Raw genomic sequence first — 27,848 nt, forward strand, 5'->3', positions numbered from 1 at the left:
TGAAAGAATGAGAGGTAAGGGCCTTCATAACTACTCACTCCATATTCCTGACACAAAAGGAGGAGAAAGCTTGGTCCAACTGAGGTATGAATTGAAGAAAACCCCAAAATAAACTAGGTATTGTGTAGGGGTAAGAACATACTTCTCTAATTTGATCAAAAGACCATACTGTGCTGTTTTCTAAAGAAGTAAATGTGTGTGATCGTCTGAGTATGGGAAAAGGCAAGCATGAGTCAGTCATCCATATAATCACGAGTTCAAAGATCAACACGTAAAAGAGACAAGCAAGTCTGCAAACTACTCAACAAAACACATAAGGAGCTGAAGAAAGACCAAAGGGCAGTGCCTGAACTGTAATATATGACCCTTGTGGAAGAAATGAAAAAAATGATGAGAATCTGGAGTAATCAGAATTTGAAGATAGGCATTTGTCATGTTAAATCTGGTCATCCAGAATCACAGGGAAAACACCTACCAACGTGAGAAGACTCGATGGTGAAACAAAGAGGTCCAGACAAGAATTCAACCAGGACAGATCTATGATTGGTCTCCAACTGCTCATCTTCTTGGAGACAACAAAGAGTTTGTTTAAAGTTAAGCATAAAGCTACACAAGTGGCTATCTGTACTCTGTCCATAGCAGATGACAACAAAGAGATAGTAATAAAACCCTGGTTGAGTGTGCAACATCCATTCAATAGCTTCTTAGTGCAGGGGGTCTTGCACAGCTTCAGAAAGAGGATTGAGAGAGGCATGATTTCAAGGAGAAGAAAATAGAATTGGTGAAAGGGAAAGGGGTGGAGAATGAAAATGTAACCAGAATCCAGCAATGTATCATAATGTGCTACCACACTGCCGAATAGTGGAGCAATCTGGCCCCCCATCAGATCATGGTAAGCCAAGGCATTTTGGCCCAACAAACAATGAGAATGGGATATGCCTACACTTGACTGTAGCTGGGCAGAAAAATCTCTGAGAAAAAGTGCTTATATCAGGTGAAAGAGGAAAATATGATAGTTTGAAAATACTCAAAATACGACATACCTGATAAACTAGTTGTAAGAAAGGAATGAATGTATGCAAAACCTCCTGAGTTTAGAATGTTGTGGATCAAAAAAAGACAGGTGATGGAAAAATATTGTCCAAATTTTTTTCCTCTGGGTTACAGTCCTCCTTAAAAACAGGTTCAGGTTGGAAAGAAGAAGAATCTACTGGTTGAATGTAAGACTCTAACTTCCTGTGTACCAAGGGTTTGTATTTTCTCAGTAGATAATTTTGATTCCACATCACTGAAAGTCATGCTGTGTATACCATCTCCTGTTACAGGAATTTCATTGTTTGCTACATCAAACCTCAAATTCATACTAACAAAGCATAGAATTCAGATACAAGAAATAATTTGAATGCTAAATTATGTAAACAACTGAAATTCATACACTAAAATTAGTACACTAGTTAATAAATTTTGTAATAAGCAGCAACAAATTCCATGTAAAAATCTTAGTCACACTTGGAAAGTTTAAGCACATACCTAAACTAAGTCACACTAATCAAGAAAAATGATGACTAAGAGGAAACAGCAGAGGGCTAGCTTCATCAGTACAGATGGTGTAATACTATTGGTGGAGAGTAGTCAAATGATATGCACATGTTTGGAAATTGCACAAAACTGATGTGGTATAAAAAATGACATCCTGATGGTTAAAAAAATCAATGGTTACAAGGACAACAAGGATATAGATAACTTTATAAGACTGTTTCAGAAAATAAGTTTTGCATCATTCAACACATAATGGCAGTTGCTGCTGCAATTTGGCACCAAGTAATGGGTCATGTTGTTTGCACTAGTGCTGCTAATAGCAGTGAAAGCCTTGCTCCGAAGTTGTAATGGCAAATGCATGATTTATGCCTATGGTAGTATTCAGTCGATATTAGCAATTCATCTGCTAAGAGGAAAGTGCCAATAAAACTTGTGAAAAATAATTATTACTATTATTTTGCAAATATGCAACTGGCCACTTTCGGTCAATCGTATGAAATTAGGAATAATTAAAATATTATTTAATGCAAAGATAAACAGGAAAATTAATACCATGTTAGAACAAAGCAATATCTAAAACATTTAAGATGGCAAACTTGCACCTGTTTTTTTTTGTTGTTTTTTTTTGTTTTGCTTGCAACAGATCATAACTTGTAGGGTGTGGCATATTAATTGATTAGCAAATTCTACTAATCACCTAGTTTTAATCAAAACTACAAGCTACATATAAATAATAACTTAAGTCAACATTGCTGAATATTAATGCCTGTAGAATTTATCAAGAAGTCAGTAATCAGTGTTCATACCAAACATACTGTGTCAATACTGCAGATAACTAGTAGTAAAAGTTTTTATTAGTAATTTGAACAGTAGTGTTCAATAATGCTTAATTTTTTCAATATATAAGGTAATACTACTTCTCAATAGTAATATTTTAAATGGACAAAGTAATAAATCATTGAATAAATTTTTAATAAATGTTTTAAATTAATTTCACAGATTTATAGTAGGTTCTATGCTTGAATATCAATGAGTAATTGTTCTAGATAATGTAGTACAATCAGTCATTAACCCTTTTGTTTCATAGTTCTGATATATCTGAACATTTAAAACAACTGACAGCAAAATCTGGATTTACCCTATAGCTACCAAAGTCAGTTTCTCTCTTCTGCAACATGCAGGAAAGTACCCCTGTACTAGAAACAATTGCTAAACCTGTGTAGATGCTGCTATCTGCATCCTGTGCAGTGAAACCTGGATGTTTATATTCCTTACTAAAAAACTGCCAACTCTGCAGGGACACATATAGAATCTATATAAAAATAGCTTCCTTATATCTTTGAAATTATCTACATAATTTGTTTTATATCTTATAATGATTTTGGCCTTTATTGACTTAGTTTTGCTCATATTTATACCAATTACTGAAAAATACTTTTCTTCTAATTTTGCTTTTTTTTTCACTATCAATTACAGTTTTCTAGGAATATTACTTTCAGATACAGAAAATACAGATATTTTAAATATTGAAAAAGTAACACTAAAGGTCAAATTCACATTTTTATGTTTTTGGTTGATAATTAAGCCTTTTTGGAATTAGCCTGAAAATTAATTATGCAGCAAGAGTAAATATTCAATATACATACAAAGTAATTCTATTTTTCCTCAACTATAAATTTTAAAACATTTTATACTTCTACAACGTATACCAACAATAATGCTCAGTAATTGATTTTTAAACATTAAAAAAATACTACTATTCACTAATGAATACTTTTATATTAGTAAGTATATAATACTGTTCTATAATAAGTTGTTTATGCATTTTTAGGGAAACACCACCATTCAATAATGACCAGTTTTTCTAAATAAATTGATTCAATATTATTCATCACTACTGGTCGATAATTCTGAGCATACTAATTCAACAGTTTCATCAAAAACGAATTTTTAAATGCTACTCAAACATATTACTTCATTTTTAAATATACTAATCAATAATTATGATCAATAATGTTTACTGTTTAAATACAGTAACTATACACCATATTTGAATGATTAACTTTTTAACATTACTAATAAAATAAACACTATTGTTAAATAATGTTTTTCTAAAGACAGTTAAGATTCCAAATCAGATTTTAATTGATTTCCTTATTTTCAACTTTCTTTTTCTTCTTATTTACACAAATATATTTCAGATATCAATCCATACAAAATGATTTTGTATGAATAACTTTTAGTAACTAAAAATAGTGATTTTCAGTAGCTACTTAATTTCTATGTCTATGAAGTGTAATTAACCTTTGTATTAAGACATAAATAGAAAAACTTTAAACTTTTGTAAAATGTATTTAAACAGTATTTAGTAGAATAGCAAAATAAAGTGTACTGTTATATGAATAGATTGAGGGTACAAAGTTTTTAATGAAGTTATATGTGTATAAAAGACTAGAAATGTCCTCAACTGTTTAAAAGGTTTACAGTGAAGTAGACTTACCATTGATGACTACAATGTCAGACACTTTGATGCACACTGTATTGTTTATATTATACTTTATCAAATACTAAAGTAATGTACAGTCTGGGGTCTAGATTTGTCACAATCACAGTTAAAAGTTACTCATTCAAGTTAAGTAAGACTGTGGTGAGTAGTCCTATTTGGCTTGAAGTATAATTCAGCAAAATAAAACATTAAAAGCCTTTATAAATTTAATCATTAGTGTAAAATTTAAATTAATATGGACAGTATCAACTATAATCAATGATACAAAAGAACACATCCATTTTATAACTTATAAAAGCATTTAAATAATTTTTTTATTTTGAACTAAGAATCAAATATTCTTTTTTTTAAGTTTTGTATCAGACACAAAAATTGAAATAACGTCTTTTATCAATACTAATCAAAATATGATTTATATTTTTTGAATAAATAATAAATTCACAAATTTACAGGAAATATAAAATTTTGGTTGTTGAAATATCAAATTTTCAAATTCTAGCAGAACAGTATGTTAAAGTCTTATGCGACTGAGTATTAACATCAGTGTTATTTCAAAATGACTACAGATCTAACTACTCTTTGAAAGTCTTAGCCAATACATTATTTTACTAACAGCAATATAAAATCACAAGATGATAATTCTACAAACTTATAAGACAGCAACCAAATTATTGGATCATTACTATATATCATTAATTACTTTGAATTCAAACTCTGTTATTAATTCATTTATATAGCTTAAGACTAGTAATATTTGAAGTTACTTTTGCACTATGATTACAAAACAATTCATTGAGCATGGGATACTTTAATATTTAATCTCAATCAAAAAATTACACTTGTCAAACTTTTAATAAATTATAAAGAATAATCATAAAATCATGTAGTAGAAACAATACTGTATATTATCCTACATCAGTTTCTATATTTTATTGTATAAATATTTTTTCAACTCATACTGTGAGTGGAAACTTTGAAATCGCAAAGATACTGTATAAACAGGTTATAGTAAACCTTAAATGCTTAAAACTTTATCCTTCATACATAAGCAACATACTTCTATTCTTGATTTGCTTGAAAATATCCAGGAGAACACAAAACATCACTGGCAATTATCATACTATAAATTCATTAAATGATGATACCAATTATAACTGATAGTTCAAACAGGCAGTTCAACAGTCTCATCACACAACAAAATCAATTAAAAGTAAATATTTAAGATTAGTACTATTTTCAAGTTTAGTCTTAATATTTTGTCCAGTATGTACTTTCATTATTAAAATTAAGTGTGAACTGTCAATATAATGAACTGCATATCTATTTGAAGTAATAAGAATAATAACTACTCATTAAGTAGTATTTACTACTAAATGAAAAGCTAATATTATAAAACAAATCATCATTAACTTTCCTGCATGTCATGCCCTTTACAGTGTTACATTGAAAAGATTACTTGCACAAATAACCACCTCTGGACTGCATTTCTACTAGTTTTAATAATCAGCAGAAATAAAAGATTATTTTCTACAAGATGCTTACTATGATAGGATCAGTTTTGGTGAGGGAAAGTATTCAGTAAGTAGGAATTTCTTGGCTTGCTATGGTCACACTGATACTCTGAATGGTTAAGAATTTGTTTAACAATATTAACTATTCTTGTTCAGGTGCATATGCAAAACTTTTCTTTATGCATGCCACAAACCTTCCATATGCCCCTTATGTTAGAATTGAAACATGTATCTCATGCAAATCATCATGCATCAATAATTAACCAATAGGAACATGGCATGCTTAAGTTATGTATGAGTTTTCCTTTACACTCATCTACTGAACTTTCACTTCGAAGTTTGATAGAAAACTCAAGCACCAGAAGAAGTGGGGAGGAAGGGTGGGAAATGTAAAAAGACATCAGTACCTATCAGAAATACATTTACGTTGTAGAAAAATTATAACTTCCAAATAAGATCTGCACCAACACCTCAGTACCACACAAGGACTGACACCCCACAGCAATTCAAGATTTGACATCTGGCATTGCAAGGATGGATTCAACTTGTGTAAGGACTTAAACTAAATGGTTCATTCTAATCCAAAATCTCCTCTATGACAAACTAACATCCTGTGAGGCTAGGATAAGGACACCCAATCAAAGAGACAAACTGTATGTATGACAACTAAACTCCAGGCATTATGAAATGTAATAACACGTGTAAGCAAAGAGAGGTCACACCATTTAGTTACTAGACAGATGAACTTCAGTGAAAGTACAGGTGATATCACGAGACCACATCCATCTTTGATAGGATGGATCAATAATAGCTTCTACACCATCAGAATACCACTGCTCTTCTCACGACTGAACAGTTATAGGCAATCATTCAATAAGAACCCTCAACAGTTCAACCCCAGTGGCATGATATTGAAAGGTGGCAAAGATTCCCACACTCCACTTGAGGAAGGAATGAATTGTACTTTGGAAACCCTGGAGGACCATTGTCACAAGAGACAGTATGATAGGTAACTACAAAGCTCTATTTTGAAAAGAAGACTGTACCAAGTTACTCACTCAAGGCATAGTAGGGACTGGTAGCTACCCCCTTCTACTTCATCCATGCTATCCATGACCAGGGATTCCAAGGAGAACGAAGGAAGCATGCATGCTGAATAACGAATAAGAAGAAAAAGGATGATGACAACAGACAATAGCTCATGAACCTAAACACCTAATATAAATGGGCTCCATCAATGAACAGAGTCCATCAAATGAGCTCCCACTGGACCTGAACCCACCAAGTAGTCACTGGAACCAGGCAAGGACAGAGTAGAGGAGGTTTTGGAGAGAGGCAATAGTGTCCCAATCTGCTCTAACAATGATAAATGAGCTACCAGAAGAAAAAGGTTGGAGCAGTGTTGTGGGATGGAAACAATCTTTGAGGCCAAATACTCCAGAATTGTGTTACATGAAAGTCCCAAAAAGGAGGGCCGTATGAAGGATCTGAAGATAAAGAGCCAAGAAGATTTGTCCATGAAATTAAAGCATCATAACCCAAAAGAGCCTGACAACAAATAAAACATGTTTGCAAAGCCAGAAAGAAAGACAACAGAAGGGCCCAATGTGAAAGTGAGGCAAGAGAGGATGTTCATATAAAACTCCTCAGGAATCCAGTGAAAGACCCCAACAGGAAATGGACCGAGTATATGTACCACAACAAAAATGACAGGGTAAAACAAAGATATAACTATCATTTCTAAAAATAACATACTTTAAAGTTGGAACTATGTAAACTAAATAATACTATAGTGTTAAATTTAAAATGAACAGTCATGTATATCTAACATTCCATATTTCTAACTTTTAACTATAAATTAATGGTTTCTATACAATTAGTGTTAGCATAAAGAGAATGAGAAATAAGATAAAATTTTCAATAAGGCATTTAATATTTATTCAGAGGTTTGTGAAAAGTATGTAATAATTGATTAAAATGTAAGATGAAAATAAATTTACTTAACATGAAAGTAGTCTATCACTCAGACTAACTCATTAAAGACTACAGAAATTCACAGATGAATATTTAGTAAAAACACTATTAAAAATGATTTTTCTTTTGTGCACAGCAGATTTTTAATGTTTGGTACAAGCTTGTTAGATATGAAGGTAAACTAAGTAAATTCAGAGTTTTAATATATTCAACACAACAAAGTGAACTGCTTTGTTAATTATCACAAATAATTAGTAACATAAAAGTACCTAGCAGAATGTAAAACTACTACTTTTGATTGATTCTTAATAAAAATATTTTTCTGTTTGATTACAATACAAACCACAGTTTACTTGTACCTTGGTCTTCTACATCCAAGTTTTTCATCATCCAGGTTACCATGTCAGCACCTGAAAAACAAAATGATAATTTTAATCTGTATTATTGTGGCTTATGATAGACATACAGGGAATTATATTTATCATAACATAAAAAAATTAATTATGACAAAATATTTGAGATATAGCAGTTTGATGAAAATTAACACTATTCTGTCAGATTACTATGATAAAGGATTTAGGCCTAACTGGTCCGATCCACTGTTCTTGTACAAATAGTAATACATTTGTAAAGAATATTACCATTGAAACAGGAGATGTTATTATCATTCAAAAACTAAGAATATAATATCATATATTATTGTTTCATTAAACACTGTTTTACACGTGTTTATGGACATAATTATTTTCTATATATGATATTGTTTGTGACTGCTATTTTTCTTTATTACTGCAACATGAATGTATCACACAGTTTTATCAAACTATGTGATCACAGTCATAAGTTAATTGAACAAATACAACAAACACATATCCATATTATTTCAGCAAAATATTTCCAAAAATCATTTTTCCCAGTAACATAAAAACATATTTATTGACAACTGAAATTTATTTTATGATTTTTAAATGAGATGATACATTTGCACAATCACTAAATTAATCTATCTACCCAAGATGTTATTAGTGACACAATCCAAGGAAAATGACAAAGAAAAATAACAGAGACAAAAAGCATTTGGTCTTTCAAGGATATTTATGAATGTCTACCCTTGAAAAAAAGTAAAAATTAAAATCCATCCTTTGTTTTACAGGAAATCACTGAATCTCATCCTAAACTGGTAAAGGTGTCACCTTCTTAGAAACACACATTTTTGCTTTGCTTGTCTTTCTCAAATTACAAACTTATGTTGTTACCTTCTGTTATCTTCAAAATAGAGCACAAAGAAATCAGAGACCTTTACATATCAATCTTCTGGAGAACTATGTAATTTTTCCATAAGATTAGTTCTTATCCTTCTTTTCTCAAGAGAAAATAAGAGGTCTTATCTTATCCCAATGAGGTAACTTTTCCATCTCCATAAACAGCCTTGTATCCTTCTTTGAACTTCTCCAATAAAACAATATTCTTTACAAGATAAGGGTGTGAATTTTGCAGAAGAATGCTAGAACAGGTGTAATGAAAGATATTATGGTGTCAGCTGTGTTGCTTGGTACATTGTGATTAATGTGTAATCACAAAAAAGAAAAGCAAGATAAGCAGCACTATTGATGAAGATGGAATGGCATAGGATCTCATGACTGCAACAGAATTAACTTGAAGTAATTCTATCTGGCTAGAAACATTTCATACATTTTGTATTTATTTTTCCACAATTACCTACAGTACAATATGGATGGTTTAAAATCAAGATACATATTAAGCCAATCATCTGATGTAAGAAGAATACAGTAGGGGATCTGTGGTCTATGGTTGGTTGGTTTGGTGCTTTATGACACAAAGCAGCTTGGGTATCTGTGCCAAACATCCGGTAAAATGGTAAAATTAAAGTAAAATAAGTAAAATTTATAAAATGAACATAAGGTAAAACAAAACATTTAAATAAAACATAAATAGCATTAAAACCAACATTTACATCTAGTCTACAGCAGTAAGAGAAAAACTACAGTAATACAAGTGGTAAAGGACTTTTGTAGCATAATTGTAGTTATCATAACTCACCAGGAAGACTAACAGATAAGTTCAAAAGCCACTGTCAGTCACCTGAAGTTGGCCTTTCTAGTCCTGGTTTCAAATTATTTGAAGTTACGGCCATTTTCTAATTTCAAATTGAACTAGATGGACTTTGATTCTTAAAAGGGAATCATATTAAAAAAAGGTATAATGTATAAATTTAAACATGTAAATAGCCTTAAAAAGATTAATGGCCTATAAAAAGCTAAAAACATTACCAAGGTGGACAGTGTCACTATCACCAGTAACACTGTCTAACATTATGGATAAACCATGGGAAAGAACATGTTTAAAATGGTGCCATTGTTGAGAGTCATAATGATGGCGAGACAGTAAAATGTGGCTTATTGTGATCTGGGTGTTAAACAGACAACACATTGGTGCACTAGTCCCAGATAAAAGAAAACAATGAGTTAAAAAACTGTGACCAATGCGTAGACTAGTTAGAACAACTTTCTCTTCCTATCCTTATGTAAGAAAGACAGCCAAAGTCCAATATAGGGTTTTATTTGAAAAAGCTTGTTTTCATGTTGCTCAATCCTAGCCGACTGCCAACTGGCAGAGAGCCTTGAATACAAAACCATAGTCCATGTATGGAACAGGCATAGTGATAGTGCCAGAGCAGATAGATTTGGCTGTGGTGTCAGTGAGCTTGTTCCTGCAAATACCAACATGGCTTGGTATCCAGGAAAACTGAATAGAAGTAGATATTAAAGAAAAATGGGCCAGTCAGTTTTGAATCTTGGTAATAACAGAGCGTAAACTAATGTGAAGCCATTCCAGGGCCAGTAGAGAACTAAGTGAGTCAATATAAATTGTGCAGTTTGAGAACTGCTTAGCTTCTACATGATCCAGGGCAAGAAAAATGGTATACAGTTCAGCAGTGAACACAGAAGCTGTAGAGGGGATTCTGGGCACAACCACCAAACCCCAACAAACCATGGCAGAGCCCACACAGTCACCTGATTTCAAACCATCTGTACAAATAGGAATGGAAGGATGGTTTGAAAATTGTTCAGAAAATAACAGACAGTATTTCCAATTGGGAGTGTCTGCTTTTCTCAAATGACTTAAAGGTAGGTCACATTTGGGGACTGTGAGAAGCCATGGTGGGATGGGCTGACCAGTGGATACAGCAATGTTATCCAAGGAGAGATCCAATTCATCCAACTGTGCCTGGATATGAAGGCCAAAAGAAGCAATGGCAGATCATCTGTTCTGAAAAAGTATGGCCAACAGAAGAAGAAAAACACAACCCCAGCTGGGATGCTTTGGTAAGGAACAAAGTTTTGAAGCATATAGTAAAGACAGTTGTAAACGGCAGAGGTGCAAAGGTTTATAAGACTATGTATAAGCTCTGAATGGGGGAAGTGCGAAAAGCCCCAATGCAGAGCTGAAGTCCTCAACGAAGAATGGGGTCCAGCATCTTTAAGGCCAAGGTCCTCGCAGAGCCACAGACCAGTGAACCATAGTTGAGTTTTGATCAAATAAGAGCTCGATAGATCTTTAGCATAGAACACTGATCAGCTTCCCAAGTGGTAGAAGAGAGGACACAGAGGATGTTCAGTGCTCTTGTACATTTGACCCATAGTTGCTTGATGTGTGGTATAGAGGTAAGCTTATGGACAATGATAAACACCAATAAATTTGTCTCAGGGACCACAGGCAGAACAATTTCACTGATACAGCATTTAGGATCAGACTGAATACCCCATTGGCAAAAAAAGAGCATGCAAATGGTTTTAGAGAGAGAGAGAAGTTAAAGCTCTTTGCTGTGGTCCACTTCAGTAAATGATTGAGGGCAGTCTGAAGTTGCCACTCAATGTATCTCACGTTTGACAACTGACACAAGGTGTGAAAGTCATCGACATAGAGCCTGTTTCCAAAAGTAAGAGGGAGTTGTTCAGTGATGGCATTAATCTTTATACTGAAAACTGTGACACTCAAAACACAGCCATGAGGGACTTCAAGTTCCTGTAGAAAAGAATGGGAAAATGTCAAACCCACATTAACTTGGAATCTCCTGTCCATTAAAAACCTTTTAACAAAAATGGGCAAATAGCCATGTAACCCATATACATGGAGGTATCGCAAAATGCCATACCTCCATGTTATAACATAAGCCTTTTCAGTGTCAAAGAATATTGATACAAGATGCCATTTGAGAAAGGCTTGACATCTTATTGACGTTTTAAGTCGAATCAGGTGGTCCATAGTGGAGTGCTGTCCTTATAACCCACACTGGGTTGTTTGATTCAAAGAACCAAATAAGACGAGCAATAACCATCCTCTATAAGTTCTTACAGAGATAGCTTGTCAAAAAAATTGGACAGTAATTTGAAGGAATCTTCAGATTCTTCCCAGACTTAAAGAGGTAGGAGAATAGACTGACACACAGACATCAGGATAAACATTCTCCTGCCAGATCTGGTTAAAAACAATCAGAAGAATACCAAGAGAAGCAGGAGATAGATGGCACAGCATTTCATAGTGTATATCATCAGGTCCAACCAATGTACTGCCAGACCAATGAAGGGCCAGCTTGAGTTCCACCAGTGTAAATGGATGATCATAGATATGGAGACAATCAGCTCGAAAGGAAAGAGGTGATCACTCTGCCCGAGTCTTGATGGCTGAGAAGGTGAAGGAACAAGCAGAAGTGCTAGATATCTGTCAAAAGCTTCACCTAAAGTATCAGCAATGCTCCGAGTATCAGCTACTTCCTGGCCATCAGAGAGTAGGATCGAGAGGGGGACAGAATTATATTGCCCACTGACCTTTTGAATCTTGTCCCACGTGACTTTGGAACTGGTGGTAGAAGATACTCTGGTTGTAAACTTAATCCAAGATTCCTTCTGACTTTAATGTCTTACCCACCATATATGTGCATAAGCCTACTGGAAAAAGAAGCAGTGCGAAAGTGTAGAATACCTACGAAAAGTATCCTAAGCCCTTTTTTGAGTCTTCTGTGCCATGTGGCATGCAGGATTTCACTACGATCGAGGATATTACGGAAAATGTGTCGAGGTTTTAGGAATACATTGATAAGCTGCTTGTACAATACAATCAGTTTATGCTGCCACACAGTCGTCTACTAACGGTTTACAGACGATGGCAGGATCGAGAGCAGTGAAAGAGGGCCAATTTGCTTGATCCAGCTTCCACAGGGGCATGAGGGTTAGGTGGCATCAACCACAGCCAGTTTCTCTCAAAATTATAGAAAAATGATCACTGCCTCGTGGATTATTGTCAACCCTCCATGAAAAATGGGAGAATAGTGAAGGGGAGCAAACTGAGAGATGAATAGCAGTAAAGGATTTACTAGGTGCATGAAAATAAGTAGATGAACCAGTATTGAAAAGAAAAGGGTTGTGAACAGAGAGTATACACCCTACAGAGCACCCCCTCCTATCAATATCAGCACTTCCCCAGAAGGGATGATGTCCATTAAACTCCCCCAGGATTAAAAAGGGAGATAGCAACTGTTCAATGAGAGCATCAAGGTCTAATTGATCATATGTCTCTCCAGGTGACAGGTAGAGAGAACAAACAGTGATGGTACAACCCAAGGAAACATGAATGGCTGTGGCCTCCAAGGGTGTGTCAAGTGGCAAAGACAGGGTGGGCACAAACCAATAGTGCTACTCCTCCATGCACTCTCCATCACACAGACTGTCATTTCTGTACAAAGAAAACTGATGAAAGGTGACTATATTGGCAGGTTTCAGAAATGTTTCCTGAAACAAAAAACATACAGGATGGTAGAAAGCAATCAGTGTTTTGATGTCATCCAGATTATAACATAAACCTCAACAGTTCCATTATATAAAGGTGGCCATTTCTATTTATGTGTAGGCGGTTTGTGTGGAGAACCCTTCTGTTTCTGAACATGTCTTTTTTTCTTTACTGTCTTTATTTGAGGGAGGTCTATCAACCTGCATGGATCCTGCCCTGGGTTGATTGGGCAGGTCTCTACTGTTAGAAGAGGACTCCAGCAAAAGAGGACATGAACGATTGATCGTTTTGCATCTTAGGGTGGGAAATGATGTTCCCGAGGAAATGCCTGTACCTGGAACCAAAGGAAGTGGATCTTGAGATTTGCTGGAATGTATGTTAGGGACAGAAATTGGTTGTTGAAGTTGATTCATCAACTTTTTAACCATGGAGATCAAAAGACCATTCCTTTGGTTTAGAATGATTCTTTTGAAAGCACTGAGAGATCTGTCTGCACTACCACTGTAGTAGTGGAAAGAAGTGCAGCAGCATACGTCCAAGATGAAGTGGTGGACAGCAACTTTTGAGCCTCAAGATAAGTAATGTTATGAATTGTTTTCAAATGATGCACCTCTTTTTCTTCCAACCATTTTGGGTGAAAACGAAAGTAGGATGGGTGAAAGCCATTGCAACTGACACAACGAGGGTCTGTTTCACACTCATAGGCATCGTAGTCCTTTCCACTGCAACGAGCACACATAAAGGAACCATGACATGATGTCTTTGAGTGACCAAACCACTGATGCTGGAAACATCTGAGAGGGTTTGGAATGTATGGCTGTACCATGCAATTAGGATAACCTGCCTTGATAGCAGGTGGATGTGGTGATGTGAATGTCAGAATGAGGACATTGGTCAACATTGTAATTCCATCTTTGCAAGTGAAGACACGCCTCACTACAGAAACTTCTTGGGTGGAGAAAACAGCAAGAATCTCCAACTTTGGAATGAGGTGTAATCTCAACAGGTATATCCCCAATTGCCTTTGAATGCAAAAAGAGTTCACTGTGTTGAGATGTGGATGTTTCTACCAATATATCACCAGATCGAAGCTTATTTACTGATTTTGAAGAGCCAGCAAATCCCTCTCATCCCTTCTGAATGAAAAATTGAAACACTTGCCCTAAAGGTTTTCTGAAAGAGAATGTAGTATAAGAAAATGAGGTACAACAGGTGTTACTGATGTTGAAGATTGCTGCTCAGAATATTCAAGATGTGGTCGTTTACCTATGGACTGTTTTTTTTCACTATTTTATTTAAGTTTTTATTTGAAGGATCCATAATAAAAAAGGAATATTTCAGTGCCCACTGACCATGCCCACTATGGAACCCTACGAGGGGATGCACTACAATGCCAAACAAGGATACTGCAGCAATGCCAGGGTTTCAAGAGAACTATACCCAAACACCAGCATCAGATACAATGTCCACAACACCTGTTGAGAACATCCAACACTAGTACTTGGTTGACCTTAGTCCAAATGGACCAGCTGACTGACCCAAGGGGGTCACCCCAAGGCTGCCTAATTAAGGGCCAAAGTGGTGTGTTAGTGTTGGACCTCTCAACCACCAGGATCCTCTCTTCCCTTTCACGGGTTGCCATACACGACAAACACGTGGGTGAATGTTTAGATCCCAGGGGAGGTAAACTGAAAAAACAGAACTTTCCCTGGGAGGTCCCCTCACCATGTGCAGGAATCCACACAGAATGGATCTGTGGTCCATTTTGATTAATCTGCTTTATATGAAAATATCTAGTTACTTTCTACAGGATTGGTAAATTAGCTGAAATCTTTCTTTTCTCAAGATATCTTTAATTTATTCACTATCTTGACGACCAAGTATAACTGATGTGAATGTTTCACACTAACAGAAAATTTCTGATTTATCCAGAATAATGCAAGGTACTCATGACTCGTTCCCTTACAACAAAGTTAACACTAGCATCTAGACTTCACTTACTCAGCCAGTGAAAAATACTTTGCTGTCATACATCTGTTCTAACACAATACACAAAATTGCATCAATTTTATTTTGGATAAAGTAGATACTATCTCCTGGGAAACAACATAGGTAATTAAAATGAATACAATTAAATGCTTTTCAGGACTATTTGCTTGTGCAAAAACTGAAGAGAAACAGACCAGATGAAAAACTCTGAAAATTCCTATATTAATAAAAAAAAAAGTAGGAAGCACAAGGTATGCCTGCTAATAATACAATATTAACAAATTATTTGTTGCCCAAGGCACTAGTAATTGCATAATGATTTAGGTTCCATAAAAAGAGATCAAAGAAAAGTTGAAAGTATCAATGATTACAAAGCACAGCTTCAGAATATTGTGATGTTGATAAGACACTGAATGACTCATTGAGGGAAAGGCTTGTGTGTGATTGAAATAAACAGGTAGGACTCTTATAGGAAAAAGCTGTCAAAACTAAAACTTTTATGGAAAATTAGTTAAGGGCACTGTTGAATATGAAAACAAATAATACTGAAATAACATGTGAAATCCAAGGGTAAACAAGATTCAAAAATAGTGGAAATCAAATTAAACAAACCTTAAAACAAGACTTAGTTTTATAAAACCTTACCACAGGTCAGTTGAATGCAAGTTTAAAGGACTGGTGTGTTGCCAAAATAAAAAGAAGGGACATATTCTATCAATATGTTAATCTAAAAATAAGGTGGGAATCATACAACAAAAATTTTTTTTTGTGTGTGTTATTGATATGACACCAACAATCAAGTAACTCAAGAAGTATTTATAACATAATGACCATTAATGGGAAACTATTAAAGATAAAGCTACACCAGTTTAGCTTTGTTACTCATTTCCAAAGAAGAATTTTATAAAGTATTTTCAGGAATGCTCCTGGAGATGGCTACGGTTGTTTTAAAAACATATTCTGGAAATGAAATATCTCCAGTAGATTTTTAGGAAGCAAAAGCAGAATAAAATGGACAGAAAGAGCAGTTATCAGTATATGTTATCAACAATTGGTAGTCTAGATTTATTCAATCACAAATGCTGTGGAAGATGTCCTTAAAATCAATGACTGTGTCACATTCTTCAACAAATATAAAGTAATAGTTGAACCAGTTATGTTTCGACTTTTCTGAAGTGTTTTGGCACAGAATAGAAATAACAGAGGTTCTAAACATTCAATTAAGTTTTGAAAGCAATAGCCCTATACCTTAAAAACTAAGGCTCTAGCTGAGTTGCATAAACTGTAGAAAGAAGGTGTTCTAATGAAATGAATGGCTATACCAATTATTCCAAAAGTAAAATCAGTTAAATAATTATGTACTTGTAGAGAGTATAAAGATACCATCACCCTAGTACTACCATTATATGGACTGAAAATATTTTTGCAATACTAGCTATTAAGCAAAAGTTCTCAAAGCTAAATCTGCACCAAGACTATCTAAAACCTGGAGATGAAACTATGTCAGAAAGTACCTTACAATCACCTGGTATGTGAGAAAGGATTCAATTCTGAAACCTGGAAAAAAAAAAGGAGTTTAATGAAAGAGTTTAATTGTATGATATAATCATCACTAGCAAGGATGATAAAGAACATGTAGAGAATTTCTGATGAGTTTTGCAATGTCTTCTGTGTATTAGTCTTTCCTAATGAGAGATTTTTCTAAGATGTCACATATATACTGAAGCCATGTGATAGGTAAAAATATTTTCAGAAGACAACTGAGAAAGTGAAAATTGTTGTTAAGTTGCCAGTACCTGAGAACATGCCTCACGCATGGCCATTTCTAGATCTTGTAAACTACTATTGCCATTTCTTATCAAATTGGGCAACTTGTGTGTGGTCCCTCAAACAGCTGTTGGAGGAGAATAAGACATGGAAATGAACCAAACAATGTGACAACGAATTTATGGAAGATATAAGTTGATTAGCTCAGATCAAGTGTTGACCAATTTTGACCCAAGGTTACCAATTAAACCAGAATGTGATGCATCCTTATGCAAGCTTGTAGCAATTCTGTCACACACACTATGCAGAATGGAACAAACAGATCTACAGAATTTCCATATTTGATAATATTGATAAAGTTAATTTATGCTGAAAATGATAAAAAGGTATTAGTATCACTCTAGGACCTGAAGAACTTCTATCCATATTTGTATGGACATCGTTTCACTTTGATCACTGATGACAAGCTACTGTTGTTCATATTTTGTCTGTCTAAGGGAATACCAACAATGACAGCAGCTAGATTAAAGTAATATGCACAATTTTTGTCTGGACTGAGCAAGCAAATGAAATGCAGAAATAAAGAGAAGTGTGCAAATGCAGATCGTTTTCACATCTCTCACTTAGAATTATCCAAATCATATATAATACTGACTTTGCAAAAACGTTTTACATACACCAAGTGGAAATGTTACCTACATCCTGACCTCAAGTGAAGAATAAAATACTAAATGATCCACTTCTCTCTAAAGGTCATACTTTTTGGAAAGATGGAAGGACTCATTTAGTGCATGTGTAGGAATGAACTGGCACTTCAATAAACAAATTTAAAGTTTAGAAGTAATGATTTCAGAGAGATTACAATCACCAGTCTTACAGTAACTACTACAAGGACACATTGGAAGTGGCTAAAGTTTAAGCTTCAGCCATAAGCCATGTATAGCAGGCCAAAGATTGACCATGGCATAGAATGAAAAAAGATTGTTTTGGATGTCAAAAGGTTCAAAAGATACCAGCACCTATACATCCCTGGATGTAGCTGAGCAAACCCTGTTAGTGTTTGCATACAAACTATGCTGGCCCATTCCTGGAAATGTGCCTTGTAAAATAACTGATTAACTGAAAGTATAGTTAAATCACTTTATGCCATGAAATTACTCACTGAACTGAAATCGGTATTTCTTATCATTCAAACTAACCAAATAATCAAAATACCATTGTTAAGATTTCCCATTATTATTCACAATGAATCCAACTGTTCAATTTAATAAATTGAGTGTCATAACTCACAGAACTAATCAAAATTCATGTTTCATCTTTTCCAACTGTTCAAGTATCATGTGATAATAATGGAGTAATTGAATGTAATCAGTTATGTCCTCAATGATTAACTGATTAGCAACTTTTACTGATCACTCAGTTTTAGGGAATGAATACTCAAAATGGCTGAGAGTAATCTATCACCTCAACAAACTATTAAAAAGTCTGCAATATATTTGAGCAAATATGTTCAAATCTAATATTTGATCACTGTAATATCTATAATCTAGCTAGCATTAGTAATATAACAACAACCTTAAATGATAGTAAGTTAAGTCTAGCAACCTAGAATAATATTAACAGAGGAACTAGGAAGTAAAAAGTCATATTATTTTAACAGTGATACTTATGTCTCCTTTTACATGGTCAATATGCAGAAGGAATATTTATTTATGTCTGATTACCTATTAAGAATGTGTAGGCAGCCATATGGGCTAATGATATGCATCTATTCAGAATCCTTGTTAACATTTTAATTTATCAAGCAATAGCTCAATGAGTTATTTTGTGATTAATGCTTTTTTCTCTCTCTTTCTGTATGTACGTATGTATGTGTGTGGGGGGGATTATTGAATAAACACACAAAAGAATGATTTTCATTTTAATAGTATAGTTAAAATTCATTTGATATGAAAATTCTTTATATATTATGCTTTGCACTTTTTAGTATAATGCCACATTATAATAAAAGCTTATGATCTGCAAAAGTAGTCTAATGCAAAATAACTATTCTTACTAGCCTGCTACAGCTATATTTAATGAAGAAATGTAAAGGAGAACATATTACTATCTACACCTGTTTTTGTTAATATACAGAGGTGGTATGCATTTTAGTGATGTTTCACATTTGTATTATTAGAATGAATGGTAAACAAAATTGGCAGCTGAAATATTATCCCAAAAAAAGGCAGCAGAAGGGGAAAAAATTCTTACAATTTGTTTTTGCCTTTTTATCCTAGGTACAGTATAATCTGGTAAAGGATAACATATGCAGAAATCAGTAGTCATCTTCAACAAGGTGAAAAAAATATCACAGAATGTAGCCCATGAGCTAGATGTTTGACATATGGTTTTTTTCAGTAGTCATATTTTCATGAACTGTATAAATCATACTTATGAAATAAATTTTTTCAACATTTTCCAGTTAAAAATGGATACTTAATGAAAGCCTGGCCCTCATACTAGTTACAATGTTAGTTCAAGTTCTTAAGGACAAGAATGCATGAAGGAAGATTTATTATTAGGTTGTCAGGAAATAAATGTTGGAATTCTCACGATGATATTTAGAAGCTGAATATTGAGTAACTTATCCTTAATCCAACATTTGCCACTTACAAGGTGTCTCAATTGTCTGCTGTTTCAACTCTACTCAGAGTTAGTAGGGCTTCTTATACAACAACTAAAACCAAAATTAAACCAATATAAAGTAACACCTTTATATCTATACTAACTAATAACCTAACATCCACTTGCAATGCCCCCAACAATCCTGTACCCATTTATACTCTCGTCCCTAAGATATGTGTCCGTTAACAGTTACATTAAAATTCTCTCTTTCTTAACCTGAAGATGACCTAGTAAGGTCGAAACATTCTCTCCTTATCAATAAGTGTTAAAACCCATACCTGCCATTCTGAGATACATTTTTAGTTCAAGTGGGTTTCTCATCATCAAGAAGAATGAAACACAGTATGCAAACAGAAAATAATTAAGCCCATACTTGAAAACAGAAGAAAAAGGAAATATAACTGGGAGACGGAAGATAAAGAAACCTAATGTGAGAATAAAAACAAGGAAAGGATGGAAGGAAAAAGAACACATCTTAAATATAAAATAAAATATGAAATGAATATAAAACTTATAAAGATACATACTGATAATAGAATGGATCTCATCTGAATTTAATGAAAAGAGACATATAAAGATGTAGCTTTTGGGAACCCATTTGATAATGGAGAAGCAGGTAAACCAAATGGATAATACTGTGATAAAAAGCTACAACTTCAGAATATGAAACCCTCATGCAAGTATAAAAAACAAACAACAATTGACAGTAGTTTTGTTTAAAACTTTTACATAAAGCTACATAATATCTATCCACAAATAGTAAATTAACTATAGCCTTTAAATGATAGACTGTACAGAAGGCAGATGGTAAAATCCAAATGCCAACTCTTGGGCTACTCTTTTTATCAGTGTATAGAGAAATTTGACTATCCCTCTTATAGCTTACCCAGACACCCATGACCAAAAAGAGTGGAGCAAACTTTTTTGTTAACAGGCCATGAATCATTAACCCTCTAATTCACAGTCGAATCATGCTAACCACTGAGCCATACCCAACTAGAAGAAAAGGGGACACAACCTGAGGATAAAAACAAAAGATAAAAAATATGAACTAAAGGAACTCACAATGATGATAAAAAAACCAAAAAAACAAACTGATAATAATTTTAGCTTGTTTCAGTAAAACATATCAAAGAAAACAGAAATTAGAACTGTAGCTGAACAAAGAAGAAAATTTAACGTTGAAGGGAAAGGAAACCTTAACACAGATGTGAAACCAACATTAATATTGAAGAAAATACACTTCCTCAGGGCACTTGTGTAATTCCCCTCTCCCTAAATTGTTGTAATAATTAAGTATTCATTGTTGATTATGATTATGTTTCCTAAATTAAAACAACAAAAAGTATACAACTTTTTAGACAGGAAGAAAACTACAATTATACATATATGCAAAGTTTATAAATTGAATCTGTGTAGTATACATTTTGAAAATCATGGTTAATATCCATATTGAACAAGGCTTGTTTGAAAATTTCAGAGTATAATTTTTTTAATCTTTTCAATTACTTTTAATTATTTTTTTAATTCCTACATATTATATCAATCTTGTTTAATAAATAACTTGAAATTCTGATATCTCTAAATCACCAAACTTAAGGTATATTTTAAAAAATACATATATTTGAAACATTTCAATTTCCCTTCACAACATTTTAAAATATTAATTGGCTAGTGTAAACAGTTATGCATAGATACGCATGTAGTTGTCATAATTTAAATTGTAAGTGTAATTTTGATGGGAATCATCTTTCAAAATTTGTAGCATATACTGAAGGGATTTACACATTTTTTATAAAAGTTAAGATAAAACAAACTTTTAACAAACTAAAAATCACCTCAACACTAAAAGTTCCATGGAAGAAAAGATTCTCTGGCTGATCAATCTAAAAGCCATCCACACAGTGAGGAGTTGCTAACAGCAAGATAAACAGAATTTTAAAGTATATTTTTGAAAATACTATACACAAGTGTGAATAGGTTATCATTTTATTGTATACAGGTTACTGATTAGATCTTATTGGAAGTAAGAATGGCAGTGACTCACTGAAAAGGGTTTAAAGAAAGACTACTACAATGATACATGAGATGAAAATGTTTTCACTGAAGGAGAGGTTAGTATATAAATATTTTCCTCTCTTAAGAAATAAATATCAGGTAGGTATAATAGATATGTTTAATAATATTAAGGTAATTGATAGTACTGATATGTCATCTTTTTTTTTATTCAGAGGTGAGAATGCCAGGTCAAGGTACACAAATATAAATGTTGGTAAGGTTGGAGTACTTTTAGCTTCATTTTTATAACAGGGTGGTTAGCCTTTGGAATGGATTGCCTTGATATATGGTGGATGCAGCAGATTTAATTAAATCTTGATATGTATTTAAAAGATCAGGAATTGACATTTTAATGACTGTTTTTTTATAAATTGGATAGGACAACCTTGAATCACCAATGGGTCTCTTGCAGTGCCTGAAACATTGTTAAACAAATAAAATGAGCTAAGAGAGTTGACAGTGGTGATAAAACTGCTGATTAAACCATGTGGGTGGTTGGTTGGTTTCATGTTTTATGGCACAAAGCAGCTAGGCTATCTGCACCAAACATCCAGTAAAAAGTTAAAATTAAAGTAAATTTAGTAAATTTCATAAAAGGAAATTAAGGTAAAACAAAAAAGTTTAAAAAACAAACAATAGCATTAGAAGCAATGTTTACATCTAGACTACAGTGGTAAGAGAAAAACTACAGTAATACAAGTTGTAAAGGACTTTCTGTAGCATAATTGTAATTATCTTAACTCGCCAGGAAGACTAACAGGTAAGTTCAAAAGCCACCATCAGTCACCTGAAGTTGGCCTTTCCAGTCCTGGTTTCAAGTTATTTGACATTATGGCCATTTTCAGAAAGTAAAGTAACACAAGTTTTAAAAGAATTGTAGCAAACTTTTAATTATAACTTGCCAGGATGACTAACAGATAGTTCAAATGGATCTCTAAGTTTGCGAAACAGTGTCATCCGGCCAGTTCTACTGGGACAAAAACAACATTGAAAGTAAATTTACCACTACTCAAATTTTTTTTACAGTGGCTGATGATGATAACACTATACCCAAACACCAGCATCAGATTCAATGTCCACACCAACTGAGAAAATCCAACACTGGTACTTGATTGACCCTAGCCCAAGTGGACCAGCTGACTGACCCAAGGGGAGCCACTCCAAGGCTGCCTGTCTACAGGAATTCAAGGCCAAAGTGGTGTGTTAGAGTTGGATCCCTCAACCACCAGGATCCTCTCCTCTCCTTCACAGATCACCATGCATGGCAAACATGTGGGTGGATGTTTAGATTCCAGAGGAGGTGAACTGAAAAAAACAGAACTTTCCCTGGGAGGTCCCCTCACCATGTACAGGAATCCACACCAAGGGGTAAACTATGTGTATCCACCTACAGTATTAATATCTTTATTTTTCCGTAGCACAGTTTGTTTCCTCAATATTATTGAGATTATACATCCTTTAAAAAATATCCATACCAGCAAAAACACTTGGGATCTTGGTCATGAAGCTTTTCACAGTTCTAACAGGAACTCCAGTCTGTTCATCTTGCATCTTCTCAATTATGTCTTCCATCTGGTGAATAAAAATAAATGTCTTACATCATTTTGTTATTTTTAGAATCTTAGAAATGTCTACTTGAATTGGGTTGATATTATAAAAAATTATAGTTTTTACAGTTTTTACACAATCATATATCCACAACCCTTCTCAAGAGTGAATCTATAATATCATATACAACCTGGTTTACCTTAAGACAGACAGATGCCTATGATACCTTTCTTTGGTCATACATAAAGCTTTTTCATTATGTTGATAGTTATGGTTTAAACATAAAATGTTTTAACTTTTGTAGCAGATATATTTTACTTATAATAAAAAAAGTATCCAGAAACATAAGCATGTCTTTTATCATCCAGTATTTTCAACAAAGATAGCACACAGATGGCAAACACAGGTAAACTTTGATGCTTATCAAGTTTTAACCTCCATGTAATGAAACAAAGTTTTAATATCATTGTTATAACTAGACAAACAAGTAGTGTATACTTTATAATAGTTCTATGATACTACCACATATTGCCCATCAAAGAACACATGTAGTTGAATCAGCTGTCATCATGTCAGGTAACAGCCAATTGTATGACTATACAGTTATGAAAAAATTCAGCATAAATTAGGACAAGCATCAGGGTTCTAAATATGAGTGGGCTGGGATTCTTCTACAGTAGGTATCTTTGGCTTGTTGGCAATACATTTGAACAACAGACAGACAGCATACAATCCACTTGTTTCAAAATAATATATTCAAATCAAGTCAAACATATATACAAAAATGCTTTATACTATAGAATATCACAGTTTAATCTAACAAAATGTGTAGTTCTGTCAGTACTGATCACAAAGTTCCAAACAACTTATGATCTTTACTCTCTGCTCTTCACACTCACTTTTTGTAGTTATTATGTTGTTGGCAACCAACTTGGAAACTTGACAAAACAAAATGAATAGTATTGTTGAGACTTTTCAGTATGGACCACAAACTTTCAAAGTAAATATCTCGAGAATTTCTACTTCCAACCTTTTCACACCTATTTCCAATGCTTATTTTATTATTAGTGTCTGAAGTAGAAACCTTTCAAAAATAAAGTAATAAATCACCACCTTTAACACCAGATTTTTCCTAGCTTTGAACTCACAGTTAAAAATAAAAGTTAGAAAAATATTTATGATATGGCTGTATACAAAGTCTGATCCAATGTATGTTAGGTATTTGAAAGTTAGTTACCTCTGAGGATTTAGTGATAAAAGTGTGTAAGAGCTTATGAATGTCATGTTTAACCATACTTACACAACAAACAAGAAATGCTTATTTTCCAGCAAAATAATTGTGGCCCATTTTTCTAGCTTTCCTCCTTGTTAATCACTTTAAAAGCCTTACAGAAAAAAAAGAGGTATTACTATAGTTTATGCAGACAAGTTAATTCATTGCAGCATATGGTTATTAGAAGCACTGAAGGAACACTAGGGTAAAAAGGCCTTAGAAGCAGAGAATGCCATTATGGAAGTAAAGTTTCATTAATAACGCTGATAGATAACAAGATTGTTTCAATCAATCATGGTCAACTTTTAACCATTATCATAAACAACATAAAACAATGGTTATTTCACACCAGCTTTTTTCTCATGAATCAAATAGGCCATGTTCAGGCACTTCAAGATTGTTTCAATCAATCATGGTCAATTTTAACCATAATTATAACCAGTATGAAACAAATGGCTATTCACACCAATGTTTTCCTATGAACCCAATGAGCTGTGGTCAGCACATATGCTGGTGGAATGCTATGCTCCATTCCAAATGTAGCTTCTGGGCATGATATTTTAGAAGTCAATGACTCGATAGCAGTTATAGATCTAGACTTTGGAAAAAAAAAAGTATTTTTGTAAATGTTTCATGCCAAGCACGAACTCAAAATATTAAAGAACAATATTCTAGGTCTATCTGAAACATCAAAAATATGCTGAAACTCTTGTTTCAAAAGGAACAAAGATTATTTATTCAGGAGGTCAGGTCAAGATATAAGAGTTGGTTTGATTTTAGATGATGAAATTTCATAGTGTTAGCACATATTTCAGACAATATCTGATACAGAGAAAATAAAAGATAAACCTTTAAACATAGTAATACTGTAGGTATATGCACTGACAATTGAAAGTAAGGATAAAGCAAAAAATAATGCAAACATCAAGAAGTAATCATAGTTGTAACAGATCTAGATGCAAAAATTGGTTGTAAATGAGTAGAAAATATTGAACTTGGAAAGGAAAATAAAACAGAAGTGAAATAGATAGTTCGGTATATTAGAAATTATCAAGTCAAGTCAAACATATGACTTGGGCAGCACTCAGGAAAAAGGTACACAAGAGATAATGTTAGAGACCAAACTGATTAAATCAGCATAAACAGAATATTCAAGAATACAGTACAAAAACTGCAACCTTATGTTGAATCTATGTGGGAGCAATCTTGTCCCTGTAGTTTGCACCATCAAGATATGACTGAGAAAACTCAAGAAACAAAAAGTGACAAAGAAGATCAGTTATACAATTCTAATGGAAAAGGATCTGATTAAAGGAAGGTACACAGATGCAGATAACCATTTTCAAGAACTTCAAGATGGAGGAAGCATGTTGAAACGACAAATTTTAAAGAAGCATAAGTTGAAAAAAACCAAAAAGGTTATTGCATTAAGATTAAGGCAAAAAAAACAGCAGTGAATGGTGAAAGAGATTGCTGAACTCATGAAAGATAGATGAAAGATTTAAAAACCAATTGTCTGGATAAGCAAAAGGAACTTGAAACAACAATTTAATCAATGTACAATGAAGGAAAGGAAAACTAGCTCAATAAAAAATTTATAGAAATAAAAAACAAAAGGATAAAAATGATACATCAATTTATAAAAATATCAAATACATCACAGGTAAAAGAAAATGCAAAGCTAGTGGATATACAAAACCTAAGAATGGTGATGTAATAATGGAACAAGAACAAGTGTTGAATTGACTCACAGAGTATAATGAAGTTTTATTCTATGACAGTTGTGATGAAAAGCTATTTATTACAAAGAACATGGATAGATTGAAAATTCTTAAGTCAGAACTACAAATAGTTATCAACAGAATGAAAATCAATAAAACTATACATCCAGATGAAGTTACAATGGAACAGTATGGTATAGAAAAATTAACTATTATAAATTAGATTTATTAAAGAGGTGAAACACCTGAGAATATCAGTAAATTGATTTCTGTTGTGCCACCCAAAAGACCTGGAACCACTGAACATGAAGACCATCAGTGTAATGAGCCATGTGACAAAGATCCTATTGAAGGTGATGATGATGACAACTAGAAGTAAAATAAGACCAGAGATTAGAAATGTTCAGTGTCATTTTATTGAAAGTCTCGGATCAAGAAATGCTTTTAAAAAGGGTAATAGAAATGAAGAATGACCTTTTCTTGTGTTTTACTGATAATACCAAAGCTTTTGACAAAGCCAAACATGAGAGTTAATGAAAATGCTGGAAGAACTGAACAATAACAGTAAAGACTTAATTTTCAAAAACTTTTATTAGACAGACTAAACTGAAGTAATAAAGATCAAAAATAAATTAATGATTTCATCCAAGAGGTGTGAGATAAGACTGCATCTTTCAACCTTACTTATTTTATTTATACAGAGATAAAATCCTAATAAAGATTGGGAATTTTCTGGGATTGATCACTGGCAGAAAGAATTTGAACAACCTGAGTTATGCTAATGACACAATTTTAATAAATAGATGATTCAGTAGAGAAGCTGTAAAAAATCTGATGAAGCTGTTAGTCAAAATGAGAAAAAAGGTTTAAGAATTAACTGTTGGGAAAAAGGATTGTATGGTAATTACAAAGAAGATCATTCCTGTATACAGTTTCAAAGTAGACAATGAACAGATAAGGCAGGTCAATAAATTCAACTATTTGGGAAACTGAATAAAATCAGATGGTAAATGTGATCATGAAATAAAGTGAAGAATAGAGGTGGCAAATTCATTTCTGAAAATTATACTGACAAACAGTAAAATCTCTAATGGGTAACAAAATGTTTCTCACACACATTAAGAGGAAAATGAAATTGAAAATCTGGTTGTGAATGGAGAAATTGAAAGAAGGAACTATGAGGAATACAAAGGTTGATATACATTTATTTACATGGATGAGTGTTATCAACACTGAAAATGTTTTATGCCTCTTGGGGAAGAAATCTATGGAAGACCATAATCACCAACATCCTGTTTAGGTATGATATCGTGAGAGAGAGAGAGAGAAATAAAGTGCATGCTGAGTAAACTCTTTTACTTGCTAATTTGTTATAGTTGCCTTTGGCCTATTTTCTCATTAGCCTGTTGCATTTGTTGGTTTGTAATTAGGACCTGTTGATCAAACATCTCTTCTAGCTCTAAGTTAAATTCACTTCTTTACTGATT

The 27,848-nt window shown here is 33.4% G+C and overlaps 1 protein-coding gene across 3 annotated transcripts in view; it reads right to left on the reverse strand.

The window, feature by feature from the left end:
- The window catches only part of LOC143222927 (regulator of G-protein signaling 7-like), a 64,552-nt gene that overhangs the window by 25,766 nt on the left and 10,938 nt on the right, over positions 1–27,848 (reverse strand). The window contains exons 1-3 of one of the 3 annotated variants that reach the window (XM_076450144.1): positions 26,607–26,732; positions 23,295–23,391; positions 7,890–7,940 (exon numbers count right to left, since the gene is read on the reverse strand). In XM_076450144.1, coding sequence (XP_076306259.1) covers positions 7,890–7,940; positions 23,295–23,391 — 148 coding nt within the window. In that variant the 5' untranslated portion in view covers positions 26,607–26,732. Of the gene's footprint in view, positions 1–7,873; positions 7,941–23,294; positions 23,392–26,606; positions 26,733–27,848 lie in introns of those variants that run through there. The other 2 variants (XM_076450143.1, XM_076450145.1) reach the window with 2 other exon arrangements.

The sequence above is a fragment of the Tachypleus tridentatus genome, chromosome 8 (assembly GCF_004210375.1).
Source record: "Tachypleus tridentatus isolate NWPU-2018 chromosome 8, ASM421037v1, whole genome shotgun sequence".
In the NCBI taxonomy this organism is placed as follows: Eukaryota; Metazoa; Arthropoda; class Merostomata; order Xiphosura; family Limulidae; genus Tachypleus; species Tachypleus tridentatus.